The 16,216-nt window shown below is 33.2% G+C and overlaps 1 protein-coding gene and 1 long non-coding RNA gene across 2 annotated transcripts; one reads left to right on the top strand and one right to left on the bottom strand.

Annotated features, from left to right (window-relative positions):
• The first annotated feature begins 462 nt into the window (after nucleotides 1-462).
• On the top strand, nucleotides 463-2,177 carry LOC141687017 (uncharacterized). The gene is made up of 3 exons (XR_012560896.1): nucleotides 463-768; nucleotides 963-1,024; nucleotides 1,995-2,177. It is a non-coding gene; the product is annotated as an uncharacterized LOC141687017 (long non-coding RNA).
• Nucleotides 2,178-3,556: 1,379 nt separating this feature from the next.
• Nucleotides 3,557-14,890, bottom strand: LOC141684651 (pseudouridine-5'-phosphate glycosidase). Its single transcript, XM_074489726.1, has 13 exons — nucleotides 14,718-14,890; nucleotides 14,030-14,141; nucleotides 13,325-13,435; nucleotides 10,663-10,745; nucleotides 10,111-10,170; nucleotides 9,925-9,985; nucleotides 6,684-6,790; nucleotides 6,531-6,608; nucleotides 6,058-6,103; nucleotides 5,844-5,964; nucleotides 5,650-5,735; nucleotides 4,231-4,308; nucleotides 3,557-4,003 (listed from the first exon to the last, which is right to left on the bottom strand). The coding sequence occupies exons 1-13, from the start codon at nucleotides 14,748-14,750 to the stop codon at nucleotides 3,981-3,983; spliced, it is 999 nt and encodes a 332-aa protein (XP_074345827.1). The 5' UTR covers nucleotides 14,751-14,890; the 3' UTR covers nucleotides 3,557-3,980.
• Between the last annotated feature and the right edge of the window lie 1,326 nt (nucleotides 14,891-16,216).

Genomic DNA, 16,216 nt, shown 5'->3' on the forward strand with positions numbered 1-16,216 from the left:
GTTGATCCTAGGTACAAATTAGAGTTTATTGAGTTTGCACTTTGTGAAGAATATGGAAAAGATGTTGGTTGGAAGTTGGCTAGTGACACAAATCTAGTAATAAGAGAGATATTTGAAGAATATAAAGTGAATTGTCAACCTAAAACTACCCAAGGTAATCAAGAAGCTCAAACTTCTAGTACATCTTCAAGCATAAATTCAAGTACATCTTCAAGAACATAATCGACATTGGGAGCTCGATTTATGAGACAAAAAATGGAAAGCGGAGAAGTAGAATCTAAGAGTGAATTGGATATTTATCTTAAAGAGAATGTGTATGTTATGAAAGATAATGATGAGTTTGATATTTTGAAATGGTGGAAAGTGAATTCAAGTAGGTTCCCCATCCTCTCACAACTTGCTCGTGATGTACTAGCAATTCCTATTTCAACCGTAGCTTCGGAGTCCACTTTTAGTACGGGTGGAAGAGTACTTGATCTATATAGGAGTTCTTTGTCGCCTAAAGTTGTTGAGGGTTTGATTTGTGCTCAAGATTGGTTGCGGTGGGCCAAGCGACCAAAAACAATTGAAGAGGATATAGATGATCTTGAGAAATTTGAAGATTAATCATGTGTTTTGCTATTTAAATATAATTCCATCCATTAGCATGCCCATTTTGATTGCGTTTATATGTCCTTTTCTTTTACAGCTTTTTCTGCCCTTTCTCTAAATGTGAACAAGGAGGTAAACAATGCAGGGGCAACTATTGACCTGGACAAATATGTATGGGTATGACTTTCAATCTGTTGTCTACTGTAACTCTCAATCTGCATAAATGTTACTGTCCTGCACTCCTGCCATATATAAGATTTAGTCAATCTGCAGAAATTTTAATGTCATGTTCCTTTTGATGTCATGTTGTCCTGTCCTGTAACTAACGTCCTCCTGCTATACAGAATTTATTTTGTTTTTTTCTTTCTCAGGCCTTGCTGTTCTGGAGCTCTGGTTCTGTCAATCTGGGATGCATTTAGCAAGTGAGTTCCAGGTATAATTCTATTAGTTCTGCAATTAGGTGTTGCAGGGCTTGATTTATATAGAAACTTGTAGAGTGAAATTCTATTGCACTTGATTTATATAGTTCTGGATGTTGAGATATCAGCGTATTGCCTGTTGTTGGCTATTAGTCCATTAATTTGCAAGCTATTATTGTGACATTGAGAATTGAGATTATCTCAGTCCCATTTTATTGTGACATCTGGTAAAAAGTACTTTGTCAAAACAAAGTAGACAAGTGGAAGATAGTTTAACTTGCTGGGAAACACATATAAAATTAATCTCATGTCTGAGAGGAATAAAACTACGGTATTAAGATATTTCACTATGCTCAAATAAAACTGATTAACTGAATATACAAAAATGTACATGGCAGCTACAAAAGGATCTGTCAGTAATATAACTTGAACCCTTGGAAGCACCCGATTACGTTTGCAATTCCAATAATGAATATCCAAGTAGATTGTACAATTAAACATCTCTGATACACTCTTGTTTTAGTTATAGTCTTATAGAATACGACGTCTACTACAGATAAGTGGTGATCTGATGTACTGTAATATAGTATAATCTCATAGCTGCATACCTGGAGGAATATAGCCAACAGAACCAGCAATAGTAGAAAGACTGCCCGTACTCTTTGTAGGATCAATGACCTTAAAAAGCTCAATGTCTCCAAGCTGAGGCTCCTTTGAGGACTTCAGCATGATGCTTTTACTCGAAAGGTCTAAGAGTAAAATTGGACTAGAGGTGTATCCATGGAGGAAAGCCAAACCTTGAGCTACTCCAAGTGCTATACTTTTTTCTAGATGGCATTACAGCTTTGTAATAGGTTAAAAATCGTGTTTTGACCATGATGTCCATTGACCATTATGTTCATTATCATGTTTACTTTGTCTGCTATAAATAAACATTATCTGACCATACATTTACTTTGTTTTGCAATTCAAATGATTTCTCAGTTTCCAGGCAGGGGTGAGAGACTGAGATTGCTAGGCTGCGAGCTGATCACGCGTACTGCGGTCTGCTGCAGCAACTTTTGTTTTTGTGTTGGATTGGATTTGTGTAATTGAAATTTGAAGACATAATTTATGCCCCCGTGTTTTAGTTTGTATTTTGTAAACTTTAAAACTTAATTGTTGTGACTTGAGATGTTAGTTTGTAAACTTTAACATCTTAACTTTTTATTTGTTTACTTTTGATCAAGTCATGTAAAAAAAATAATTATTTCGGTTTTCTTAAACCGAACCGAATAAACCGAAATAATTCGGTTAGATTTTTGGTTCGGTTTATGTGTAAGTTCGGTTTGGTTCGGTCAAAAAAAAATTATCATTTCGATTTTTGGTTAATTCAGTTCGGTTTGTTACCGAACCGACCGATTGCTTAGCCCTATGACCACCACCGGTGTGTATGGTATTATTGTATGCAACTACTAATAAATATAGGTGTGTACGTTGTTATTATGTGTCTTATTGTGTGTCTCATGCACACGGTTGGAGGGATATTTAGCGAATATCTCATATACGCGAGATAACCTAAATGGCTAAGGGAGAAATTTTATTACATGTCAAAATTAAAATATTTATTAAACTAATTGGATTTTAATATAAATATTTGTGCCTCTAACTAAATATCAAATATTAATTCTGATTATTCTGTTAAATACAATTAAAGTGACAGTATTTGTTTTAATTAGTGTCATATATGTTGTTACGTTTTATTTTATATATTATATCTGTACTATCTATTATAAGTGAAACATGATTTTGTTTGGTTGGTTAGTTAACACCTTCCTTAAAAATACATTAACACCTTCCAAAACTACAAACTCTATAAATTATTATCCAACTTAATTTTCTAATCATACTCAACTTCTTTTTATCTCTTTTGTAGGGAACCAAACATTTACAAAATTAATTTTAGTAATTTAAATTATAATATAACAAACTAATTAATATATCTATACTATACTATTATAAGCGAAACATTGTTTCATTTGGTTAACACATTCGTAAAAATATGTTAATATATTCCAAAATAAAGTTTAAAAAAATATAATTTTAATTAAGAAAAATAAATCATATATCTAATATAACTATGAACTCTATGAATTATTATCCAACTTAATTTCTAATCGCACTCAACTTTTTTCTTGCCTCTTTTGTCGGAAATCAAACACCTCCAAAATTAATTTTAATAACTTAAATTATAATATAACAAAAAATAATAAATCGAGAAACAAATAATTTTTTTTAAAAAAAATCAGTATCAAATCATCCATATACACCACTACTATTCAGACTCCCGCCTTCTTATAGCAAAACGATCTATGGACTGTGATACGAGGACTTTTTAATTTATTATATGGAGTACTGTTTATTTAAGAAGAGTTCATTGTATATGCACTTTTTTCAGACTTCAGCGAATCTCTTTTAAAATCTAATTTCTTATTTGATTTCTTTTAGATAGTTATGAGCTACATATTATGAAATATGAATTAATTAAACTATAGTACAAACTAAACTTTGTTTAAAAAATACTTGCACAAATTATATAAATAACTTTAAAATGAATATTATCTATTCAAACAAACTAAACAAGCTCATATTCTCCTGTCAAAAGCAAAAAAACAATAAAAAAAGACCACCCTCTCTGCACATCATTACTCGGTAACAATTTTTTCTGAACAGCTACCGAAATTTGTCATTACATGTGACCATAGTGAACATTCGAAGTAGCTGTATGAACTGTAACAAGAGAAAATAGCCAACTTGGAGAAAATTCACTCACCTAGAGACTTATATGGTTGCGTTGTACACTTGTATATTTATCTCTGCAGCCATCACTCTTACTGTCATACACTATTTATAAATTTTGCAATGATAAAATCAACAACAGATAAACTCCAATTTAATCCAGTAAGCCCTTGATGGTTGTTTACACTTCACCTACAACTTCGAACAAGTTACGACTGTAAGAAAAAAGCAAATTTGTTTTGATTAGAATTCCAGGCGTAGTTCAGCAAACAGCGACGATGTGTCTTCTGATTAGAATGATAATAGCAATTAAAAAGCTTGAGGTAGATAAATCAAGGTCTCACCAACATATGAATTAATTCTAGGAATGTGCCTCTCACACCTTCATTTGTACCACATATTTATATAAATATTATAAGCAACAATAAACAATAGTACTCACCTTTAGTTCTTCGAAGCTGAGCAAGGCAAGTGGCTATTTCAGCTCCCACAAGTGCGTTATTTTTCACAAGCGCAATGTCTTAGGCTCATTAAGGAAATTTCAAGTAGGGGCAGAGCAATTTATGATCAATTACAAATTTAGTTACAAGTGCAATCATGGTAAAATTGTCGGATGCGTGGCTACCCCAATCCCCCCACAGATTACAAGTATAATAAGCAATATGACTACCCTTAATTCCAAGTAAAATAACAATTTCTGTTCCCACAAATAGTTAAAAAACTTGATTACAGGGTAATAGTACTCAACATAGTCATATATATGTGTGTGGACTGAGGGCTTGATACATATCTTCAGTCACTTGTCAGGTATATTTATACATGTTTCCCATATGCAGAGCTTTTCTACTATTCCTTTGCTCGGAAAAAGTCCAATTATCTTGTTATTAAAGTTCCATCACATTTATAATTTCAATTCATTTTTTTGAAATGAGGTAGTCCATTTAGTTCGTTTATCTTATCAACTGATCTTCTCGTTCCATTCCCAGTACTCCATGTCTACATTCCCCTGCACTCATTCAGCCATTCCAATCCTAAAAGACAACATTATCTTAAACCTACACAGAGAGAACATACTGCTAATGAAGCCAGTCCATGGGAAAAACTAATGTAAATCTAGCTATGATCTTTTATGATGTATCATTTGGGATTATAGATCACTGATCAGACCCATATAGTGATGGAGTATGATTTGATTCAAGATTCAACAATACAAATAATGATCAAATTAAACTAGTACTTAAGAATATCAATAATAAAAGGAAAGGATACGGATTTTATTGGCTCAATAATAAAAATCGTAGTGTAATATAACTCTTAATCTCTAACAATGATAACAAATCAAAAACCAGTAAAAAGCTGTAAAAATTTCTTCATATGTATCTCACTAATTATATTAATTCTCAGCACCAAATGCATCCTAAACTGTACGAACTCCCACCACTACTCGTGTGGCTCTCATGAAATTGATCACATAGACATAATGGCAATAACCAGCAACAGAAATGTTTCTATTTAGCCGTACATCCGCCAGATTGGGACTATAGCCAAGCATCGTTGACACAATCATAGTAAAAGTAAAAGAAATAATGACCTTTGAGTACCAAGGCACAGAGAGTATAAAAAATTGTCTATATTATGCTATTATAAAAAGGAAGTAGCATAGGTGAGGAGGCCTAGCCTATTGATAAATGATAACACATTATATATGTACATCATTAATTATTTATATTAATTAGAAATATGCACAGCTAATAATTTAAACTGACAAATGATACCACGTTTAGATTTTAGATACAGGTGGCTACATTTACCAGTTTCGGATGCCACATACTCTACTTAGAGAGCAACCACAGAAGGATACTTGAAGTCAAAGAGGCCCCTCCAGTGAGTTCATTCACTCTTGCAAGCAAGAAAGGAGTTTGAGCATTGCCTGTAATGTTTTTATCCCTGAATTTGGTGCCGAGACAAATAGTTTAATACATGATGAGTATAAAGAAAACAGCAACTATATGAAGTCTGATATCTTTCAAGTTGATGCTGGGAATGATGTTTTACCAAGCTTCTTTAAGGGATCTTTGTATTGCAGATTCAATTAAGCTTCCTGAAGCAGAGTGCTCCTCAGGGATTGGAACGGCTATCAATATTCCGGCACCAAGATGAAGATTCATGTTTGCATCTGCATTAGATAATAACGAAACAAAGAGTTGAAACATATTACTAAATTAGTTATTACATGAAACTAAAGTTCAATGGGTTCTCCAGTGCTTACCAATAAGCCGAGCGCAGTCTTCAGGTGAATTTACTCTGCAAGGTGCCTAATGTTTATCATATTACAAGGATTAAAGAAACAGAAATTCGTAGAAGGCTAAAGAAACTTTAATTACATCACAGGATAACTGTACTTGTATACATAGGAATGATGTAACTTTATGGTATGCATGTAGTATTATCTTTAAAGAAGATAAAGCATCGTCAAAACTGCTAGCAGCTGTAAAAAATGATAATTTCTAACTCTTCCCCCTCCCCCTCCCCCTCCCCCCACTATTTAGTAAGATTCTGTCTCTGTTAGGTTCCAACTCTCTATATATTCATCGGTCAGTTTGACAGTTTGCGATATCAGACAGAGATGCGGTTACAACAAAATTTACATCAAAATTTGTATGGTATATTATTGACAGTTTGACACTAGTATTTTAATACTATAAGAGGACAACGGTATAAGGCCTCACAAAGCTTCGATACCTTGCAGCTACTTCGTCCAGTAAAAAATGCGGGGAACTCATCGGTCTTATAAGCAGTAACACAAACTCCTTGAGTTTCCTGTGCAATAGATATGCAAATTACTTGATGAACTGAATTCATATTTCTTCAAGATTTGTATAATATGTTGTATACCAAATACTCGAGTGTTCTTGGAATATCTAATATTGATTTTACGCCAGCAGATATCACAGCTACCGGAGTTCTTCCAAGCTCTGTAAGATCAGAAGATATATCCATGGCTGGGCAGAAGATTCAAAAGAGAAAGAAAAGTCAGCATAATAAACTTACGTTCTATTTGTCATTGATTGTGCAGTTGATTAAAACAGTTTCTGTACAAATCACTTTGTTCAGTTAAAAGAATACCACTTGCCAACTCTAAACATACTGAATTCATTTCTCCTTCCATGTTTAGCCCGAAGAGAGAAAAACTTCCAGAAAAAAATTGGCATGACAAAGAAATCTTGGACTCTACTGAAGTGTTTATGTTACAAAAACTAATAACAATTGATCTCTTCAGAGAATTTAACAATCAGGGAGTTAATCATAGATGAAGCTAGATTTGGATATGTAGTTAATAGAAAACAAACCATGCTCTCTCTACAGAATGGTTCCCATTTCTACAGAAAGCAAATTGGCAGATAGATATTTAAAAAACCTATTCCATAGTTCTCGTCTCTCTAAAAGAATATGAAGTCACTGATAGTATAAGAAGGAATTTTAAGAGGCTCCGCTCATAATAATCCAGAAACAATCAGCATATACAAGTGGAAATAGGTTAGGAATGCATTTATGAATGATCAGATATGTCACGGGTAATATAGAGACAAGTAGATTTCTACCAAGATATCATCTGTTGCCTAGTCAATAAAATGCCCCAATAGGACGAGCAAAAGACCGTGTAATTTTTGCCTTAAGTGCACAAATCACGTAGAGAAACAGCAAAAGAGGGGTAGAAACAGAGGGATTTGGAGCAGAAATGTAGAGACAGTTCGAAAGACAGATTTTTAGAGAGAAACCCTAGAGAGAGAGAGAGAGGAGAGCGAAAAAATGGTGGAATGTATTCCACTTTCATATATATTCAAATTCATAACGGAAAACGTAACAAGCAACTCCTAATTATAGTAATTCTACTCAACAGATTTGTAAGACCAAACTACCCCTGACTGTAATACTGTAATGCCTTTCAAAAAAGACTCTGAAACACCTCCTCCATTCCAAGTTTTCTTTCGCTGAGTTGAAAAATGTTACTCATGAAACCTGCCAATTTCGGTGCTTTCCCCAATATAGTTGGTTCCAGAAGCCTAATCATGCTTCTTATCTCAGCTTGCAGACCTCCAACCTGGAATTTTTGTCCCTTCACTTCTCAAACTCAGCAAGTATAACCCCTCACTAACTTGATGAAGCTTCTTGAACTTATCAAAGACTAGCTCAGTCTCCACTTCCCCTATAATTCCCGATACATCTTCGTATATTTATTTATATTGTTCTTTTAATTATAAGGGAGCTTATCCCCAGCCAACGTTGGCTGTGATACAGCTGCCACAATGTTTCATTGCGGTAGCACTCAACTGCCGCAATGAAACATTGCGGTAGCCGCAATGAAACATTGCAACAGTTGTATTACATCTAACGTTGGCTGTGGATAATTTTCCTAATTATAATTATTAGGTCACCATATTAGTTATGTATCAACCCAACTATTATATTATTTCAGCTCAATAATAATATTAACGCTCCTTAAACTAATACACGTTATTTTAATGTCATTATCCCCCTTCTCTCCATCAGTCATATCAATTCCACCATTTAAGCTTGGGGAAGAGAAGGGAAATGACTAAAGGAAACGAATTATCCGATAGAACATATTAGCGCTTTAGCTATTATCTTACAAAATCCGTAGCTTAGCACAATATGAACTTAAAGATAATGGCCAAAATCCTAATATGCTCTACCAGGCAATTCAAGTTAGTTGCGTGCATTTCCCTTTTCTTCCCCTAGCTTCAATGGCGGAATTGATATGACTGATACAGAGGAGATGACGAAATCAGAATAACTTACATTGGTTTTAGGAGCGTTAATAGTATTATTGGGCTCAAATAATATAGTTGTTGGGCTGATACATAACTAATAGGGTGGCCTAATAATTATAATATGTTTGCATATATATATAATATATGCCTCATATTACATGCACAAACCTGGCTAAAAAAGCCTGTGTAAATTGTTTCCTAGTTACTGTTTCTCTTCCCACCAAAAAGAATTTGTACCAGTTTCTTGGAACTCAGTCATGTGCATTCTAGCAATAGCTACTCTCCTATTGTGATTCACCTCAAAGATTAAGAAACACTCTTCACAATATTTTTAACCACTTTACTGCATCTCCATCTTCCATTAGTGAAGGAAAGGTGACTTTGAATTCAAAGTCCTGTTGCATCACTAATGTACTTTTTACTGCTAAGTCATTAAAATTTCCAGAGACCTTCAACAATCAATAGCACTTTGACCACATACTACTATTGTTACACATAATCATTTGACTCTCCAACACAACCCAAACACTACTGGGTCAAAACTAAAACAGAACTATCTCTAATTTTTTTGTCATTTTCTGATAAAATAAGCACAAGAATAGCGATAATTGAAAACGAGAAAGAAGAAACTACTAGAGATCAACTGAAATCAATAGACCTAGCAACTACAAGTACGGATCTGTGAAGACTAAGTAGAGAGCACCTATTTAGCAAAAAAAATAAATAAGTAGAGAGCACCTGAGATCATTTGCCCATAACTTGAGATAGAAAACTGCTATTACTTCACTACCAGAAGCATTCGACTTGCTTTCACCAGCACAAGACAGGTTGTTGATCAAAATTCATTGCTCTGTTACCAATTTATTAGGAATTGTAATTTCCTGAACTAGTTTTATAAATGCTTTTGTAAAGAAACAGAGGAATAGAGGTAGAAACAGAGAGATTTAGAGCAGAAATGTAGAGAAAGACTGAGAATTCAGTTTAAAAAGATGTAGTTTAGAGAGAAACCCTAGAGAGAGAAAGAGAGGGAGAGAGAGGTGGAAATGTATTCCATTTTCATATATTAAAATTCTTAACTGAATATTGAGGAACCAAATCCTACTAATAGTACTTTTACTAAAACAGATTTTGAAAAGACTAAAATACCCCGACGGCCGACAGAATTACTCTAATGCCTTTTACTACTCTTACTAAAACTCATTACTGGTACTGGTCCTGACAGTTCCTAGATCTACAAAGAGATTTCATTCATTCAAACGCGGATCCTGTTGGTAAATGAGGTTAAATTCATCACGTAAAAAACAAAAACTCATTAATTGAGGATTTAGCAAATGGAAACTCACTATTTTCTCCATGTCTGTGTACTCCTCCAATACCTCCAGTAACAAACACAGGAATGCCAACCTGAAAATTTAAGCTTTACATTTCAAAACTATATCCAATAAAATGACAAACACTTGGGGGTTGTGGATTGGGGTGGGGTTGGGTGGAGAGCAAGGAAAATGCAGCTAGTAACAGCTTGTAATTACCAAAGAAGCAAAGATCATAGTTGCAGAAACAGTTGTTGCACCGTTACCTTTAGTTGCCACCTAACAAAATAAAAAAGCACATCGAACTCATTGGGATTTTACCAATATTGGTATATTATAGTTTACAGATGAAGGTCAATTAGCATAAGATATTGGAATTATTTGTCATTGCTAATACAACTTACAGCTTACTTAAGAAAATCGGCTGCCATTAATTTGCATGGTTTAACAAGAAAAAAAAATTCATTTCTCATTTGGCTGGATAGGTATTGTAAAAGACTTTCTCATCTACTACCATATACATATCAGCCACAAGTCGGAGTACAACACTCTTTCAACATGGATGAGAAAGTCGTTTACAATACCTATCCGTCCAAATGAGAAATGATTTTTTTTTTTAGAAAAATGGATGCCAGTACTTTATGTGCATGACCAGCAATCTTATTATATACTTTTTTGACGAACCCAGAAACACATTCACGTGTATGGAAATCAGAAGATTATATGAGAATACCAACGAGAAAATAACCGGTAGCATTAAGCTTTACTCACAACATGAGCAATATCCCTGCGAGCTGTCTTTTGACATTTGGTACCTAGAGTAGCCAGCCTTTCCAGTTCCTCCGTAGTCAGGCCTGCATGTAAGATTGATCCTAGCATAAGAACATAGAAAACAACCCATATTTCTTGTCTTATCAATAGAACCTAATCCCAAATGAGCAACCTAATACAGTGGATTAGAGTTTATAATGTTTCTGCATTGGTTGAGCAATAATTTTGTTTGCATGGACCCTTGGCGTTGGTATTCACCATCTATTGCCAACAGCATGTTAGAGAAAATGAAATTTAAGCATTTTCATCCATCTAAAGCAATGGAACTCTACGACATCTCTATAAGCCCCATCCTCAATGTAGGATCTCAAACGGTACTTTTCTACTCCTCAAATAAGCAGAAAGTATTATCCATTATCTAAAGATTCAGTTGCTCTAGGAAAGAGCTATCTCCAGCATTACATTGTTCCTCTTCATATGTCAGTGCAGTTAATTTTTTCTTGGCACTACTCTTCACCATGTAATGAAAAATCTTTAGCAAATTGCTTGTGCTTCTTCTTGGCACTACTCTTCCACTAAATGTAAGCATATATATTAGATATTAATATGTACATACATATTGATTGTTTTTCATAATATTTACATTAATATAAAGATTAATTTATTTGATTGAAACAAATAGATTTCATTAACTTTTGTTTGTTTAATTTCGAGACTTTTGCTGTAAGTATGATGATCCAATACTCAATTGTACAACTTTATAATTTTAAGTACTTATAGACGAAAATAGGCAAAGTCAAATCACATTTTTTTTTATAATTTTACACTTTACATATAGGTGAAGGGTGTAATCAGCTCGAGCTCTATTTAAATAATTCGTGCTTGAGCTCGAGCTCGATTGAACCTTTAATTTCAAGCTCGAAGCTTGACTCGTAAAAAGTTCGATAAAATCGAGTTCGGCTCAAGATCGAATAGATTTCAGAAAATACTAACAAAAACTCGAAATATTATAGGTTCGGATCTAGTTCGACTCGAGTTCGATTTGATTATATATAAAAATATATATAAAAAAAATACTAAATAAGTATATTAAACTATATTTAAAATAAAACAATTTAAAAAATAATAGAGACTCGATAAGGCTTGCGAACCATACGAGCCGGGTAACTTGATGTTTGAGCTCCGCTCGGAAAATAATTTGAAAAGCTCGAGCTCGAGCTCGGCTCGATTGTTACCGAGCCGAATTCGAATATTTAACGAGCCTAGCTCGAGCAGCTTACGATAGGTTTGACTCGTTTACACCCCTATGGACGCCTAACTCGCCTAATGTACGCTTAGGCATCGCCTCCGCACCACCTAACTCGCCAAGGCGTCGCCTAGGTACAGCCTAACTCGCCTAGGTGCCGCCTAAGTCGCCTAACCTATTAAAATCAAGACGGTAGGGACGCCGGTTTCCGTTTTTTACCGCCTTTCTGCATAGGCGACGTCTTAACAACTATGGTTTTGGCTGCTTTCGGAGTGCACAAATGAAAAAGTTTTAAAACGTTATCCTTTTTAGATCTTACCTGGTAGTGGGAAATAATTTCAATTATAGGTTATTTGGTGTAAATTCAATTTTTGGGAACTTGTTCGTCGTTATTTTTGTTTGTTAGAGCATGTTCAACCCATTACACAATTTTTGTGTAATTTTTACACTAAAATATTGTAAAAACTACACTATCTTCAAATTCAATTCCAACTCACCAACACTAAATTTTACACTATTCTTGTACTGTATAGATTATATTATTACTAAAATACAAAAGTAAAGTTAAAAGTAATAAAGTGGTGGGATACAAATGGGGGCAATATGGGAATATACAAAAACTCTAAAAATTTAGTGGAAAAAATGAAAAAAATGCCTCTTTTTTTAGAGTTTGTAACAAGAATATCACTCTTGAAAATTTTGGCCAAAAATTTCCGTCTAAGACGCATTTCTAAGTTGGGTATTACTAACACGCATTTTAAAAATGGGTAATTTGTGTAAAAAAAGTAGAAAAAAATAATTAAATTAAGATACACATTCACAAAATGTGTATCACACCTTTGACTTTGGTGATACGTATTGTGACATGCGTATCTCATGTATCTCATGTTCTGCTTCTTTTTTTATTTTATTTTTTATTTTTTTACGTAATACCCATTTTTCAAATGCGTAATAAATTTACCCATTTCTAAAATGCGTATTAGGCGAGTATTTTTGGCCATACACTCCAAAAGTGGTATTCTTGTTACAATTTCTAAAAAAAGGGTATTTTTGGCTATCACCCAATTTAGCGTGACACCAAATTTGGTGTAACTTTTTGTGTGACACCAAAATAGTGCAACTTTTAGAGTTGGGTTGGAGAGGATTTTTATACCAAAATGAAGTAAAAGTGCAAATTTAGAGTTGGGTTGGAGATGGTCTTAGGTGATTAATTTTCTTTAATGAGTTACTGTGGAATGGTCCCAAAGGACATACAAAATGCATGGCCAGAAAAAAGAAAGAAACAGACTTGGTAAAAAGAAACAAGATGAGCATCAATAACACAATATTTGTCCTCTACGAATTAACATGATGTTGAAAGCGAAATTGTGTTCTGAGAAAATCTGTAAAAACAAGAAGCTGATATGCTAATAATACCTATACATGGCACGCCATCTAAAATTGCAATCGTAGCTGGTTCAGCTCCATTCTCCTTAACAATAGCCTCCACCTCTTTCGCTGTCTCTAGATTTTGAGGATAAGGCATTCCTGAAAAACCAATAAAATCATTATTGTTGTAAATATGTAACTTTCTAAACCAAGACATCATCAGTAACCTAAAAGCTCATCTAAGCATGGAATGTCAGCGCCATACAAGAGTACACAAACAATTTCTTTATCAGATTCTGGACAACTTATATCAAGAACCATAACTGTTTTAACATACTCACCAACAATAGACGAAGAATTTTCGATGAAAAGTCATAATTTGAAAAAAAAATCCATCTACGCATTAGAATGAGCACTATGCTCCAAATTTATCTGGCTGTCGTTGCATGAATTAGAACAGAGTTGTTTCTCTGCCCCTTTAATTTATATAAGAACATAGCTCTAAAGTGCTTTTTTAAGTCAGCTAAAATGCTTGAATTAACTTTCCTGTGCATTGATTGTTTTCAATAGAATCTAAGAATCTCTACTGGTAATTTTATTATGTACAAAAGAAGATAGAGAAGCCTACAACTATAAGGGCAAAGATCTATAGATCATGGCTTGGAATGTAAAATAATATAATGTACTAAACAATGACAACATAATTAAGTTATTAACAGAAGCTTGAGAACATGAAGTATGGAATTGGCGGACCATGAGATATTATGGTGGACTCCAGAGCCACAACTCCTTTCCCTTGTGACAAAGCTTGAGAAACGGCAGGGGAGATCTTCACCAGCCCTAACACATCATTATAATTTGCACCCTATGGGCAGAAAAAACACTGAATAACCTCAACATTTTGCAAATACACACAAAAACACAATTACTTAAGTTGATATAGCTCAATTATAGAAAACGTAATGACTCTTAAAATATCAGTCAACAGATTTTTTTTCCATAAAGATAACTACATATTATGTGTCCATCATCAAAGACAATACAAAAAAAAGAATCTATATAGATAACTACATCATATTATGTGTCCGAAAAATACCCACAATGTTTTAATTCTATCAATTTCCACTTACCATTGAGTAATTTAATTTAGCAGTCTGCAAACTCCAAAATTATGCCTCAGAACTCATGATATCCAAAATAAATATAACTTCTCTAATCCTTATTTATTCTAATCTCACATTACTGCCAAGTCCTTTTCATACGATTAATTTCGAGTGTGTGACTCAGTGACAAATATGCTCCTAGTGCTAAAATAGGTCTCAGGTTCGATTCTCAACAAACAAGTTAATACAAATGCTTAACGAAAAGATTCAATTAAAGAAGAGATACTCTTCTAGTATATATACAAAGTGTGTACATAAATATAGATACGTATGTATACCTTGCTGTTGGTAGTACATATTGCAGGCGCCATTTTTAATAACAGGACTCAAAGTCAGCACAAGACACTACTATTACCTGTCACTAATAAACACTAGTACCTCCGTCTCCGTCTGGTAGGAGCCGCTTTGACTTTCATGTTTTTTAACAAATTTGCCTTTGTTTTTTAGAACATAAGACGGTGGAGGTTAAAATAAAATAAGTATATCTATTATATCTTACCTATCTTAAATCACGGTTTCCGTTTTTATTTAAAAATTTTATTTATTTTTTTATATTATAATTTTAAAATATTTATATAAATATATATAATAATTATAAAGTTATAATAAAATAATAGGATAACATGTGGTCGTAGTTTAGTAGGATACGTAAACTACGTCCAGTAGTTTAAGAATTTAGTTGTTTAGCGGATATATACTATTTTTTTTAATAATATGATAAGTTGTGATCGTAGTTTAGTAGTTTAAGTACTCTAAGTCTAGTAGTTTAACAATTTAGTAGTTTAGAGGATATATAATACTATTTATTTAGTTTTTTTAATAGGTAAAATTAGGGAATAACCGTTGAACCAAATTATACCCCATTCCGGTTATTATAATATAGTATAGATGAGCACTAGTGAAGAGACCCAAAAATTTATACTAAGAATGACATTTTTGTAAATATTTTAACCCATATTTTTGAATTTGACCGATGGGTCGACCCATATTCCTAAACATACTATTTCTTATACAAATTTACATAGATCCATGGACTATCCACGTCTTAAATGGTATTTAAAATTATTAAAAAATCAATTATCAATATTAAAAAGATCAAACATATTATTAAAATAGATTTGTTATTATATCAAATCAATTATAGATCCACAAATCATGCTTATAGTAATTCAAATTCAAAAATCATTATTACTTTCCTTGATAATCATTATATTCTTCTTCTTTCTTTGTTATACGGATCAATCATCTGCATCCCAAGCTAACAAACAAAATTTCATATAAAAAAATCATCCATTTGATCTTCTCCTCTGACCTCTTCTCTCCGATGAACCCTAACATATCCATTCATATATCACGTCTAAAACGAGTTTAAATTAAAAATTTTGATAACCCTAATTCTTGAATCATTCTCTATTGTATCATTCATTTTACCCATTCTTACTCTTTTGAATTTCGCTTTTTATTTAAGTGTTTATATATGTAGATGTGATTAATGTCTGATTGTTTGAATTTATAGGATATGAAAATGAGGATGATCTTACAAAAAAATATTGTGTGTATTGCGCCAACGATTTCAAATTGTTCTCAAAATAAGGTATGCCTATATTTTTTATCCCGAATTTTATGATTGCTCATCGAGTGTAGCCCGATTCTAAATACTATTGTCCATCTATTCATATTAGGATTATTTTGAATATGATTATCAAGTATACACATAATAAGAGCTTTTTATTTTTTTCAGGGAAAAAATAAATTGTATATGAGAATGACATTGGAG

The sequence above is a fragment of the Apium graveolens genome, chromosome 9, assembly GCF_009905375.1.
Source record: "Apium graveolens cultivar Ventura chromosome 9, ASM990537v1, whole genome shotgun sequence".
Classification (NCBI taxonomy): Eukaryota; Viridiplantae; Streptophyta; class Magnoliopsida; order Apiales; family Apiaceae; genus Apium; species Apium graveolens.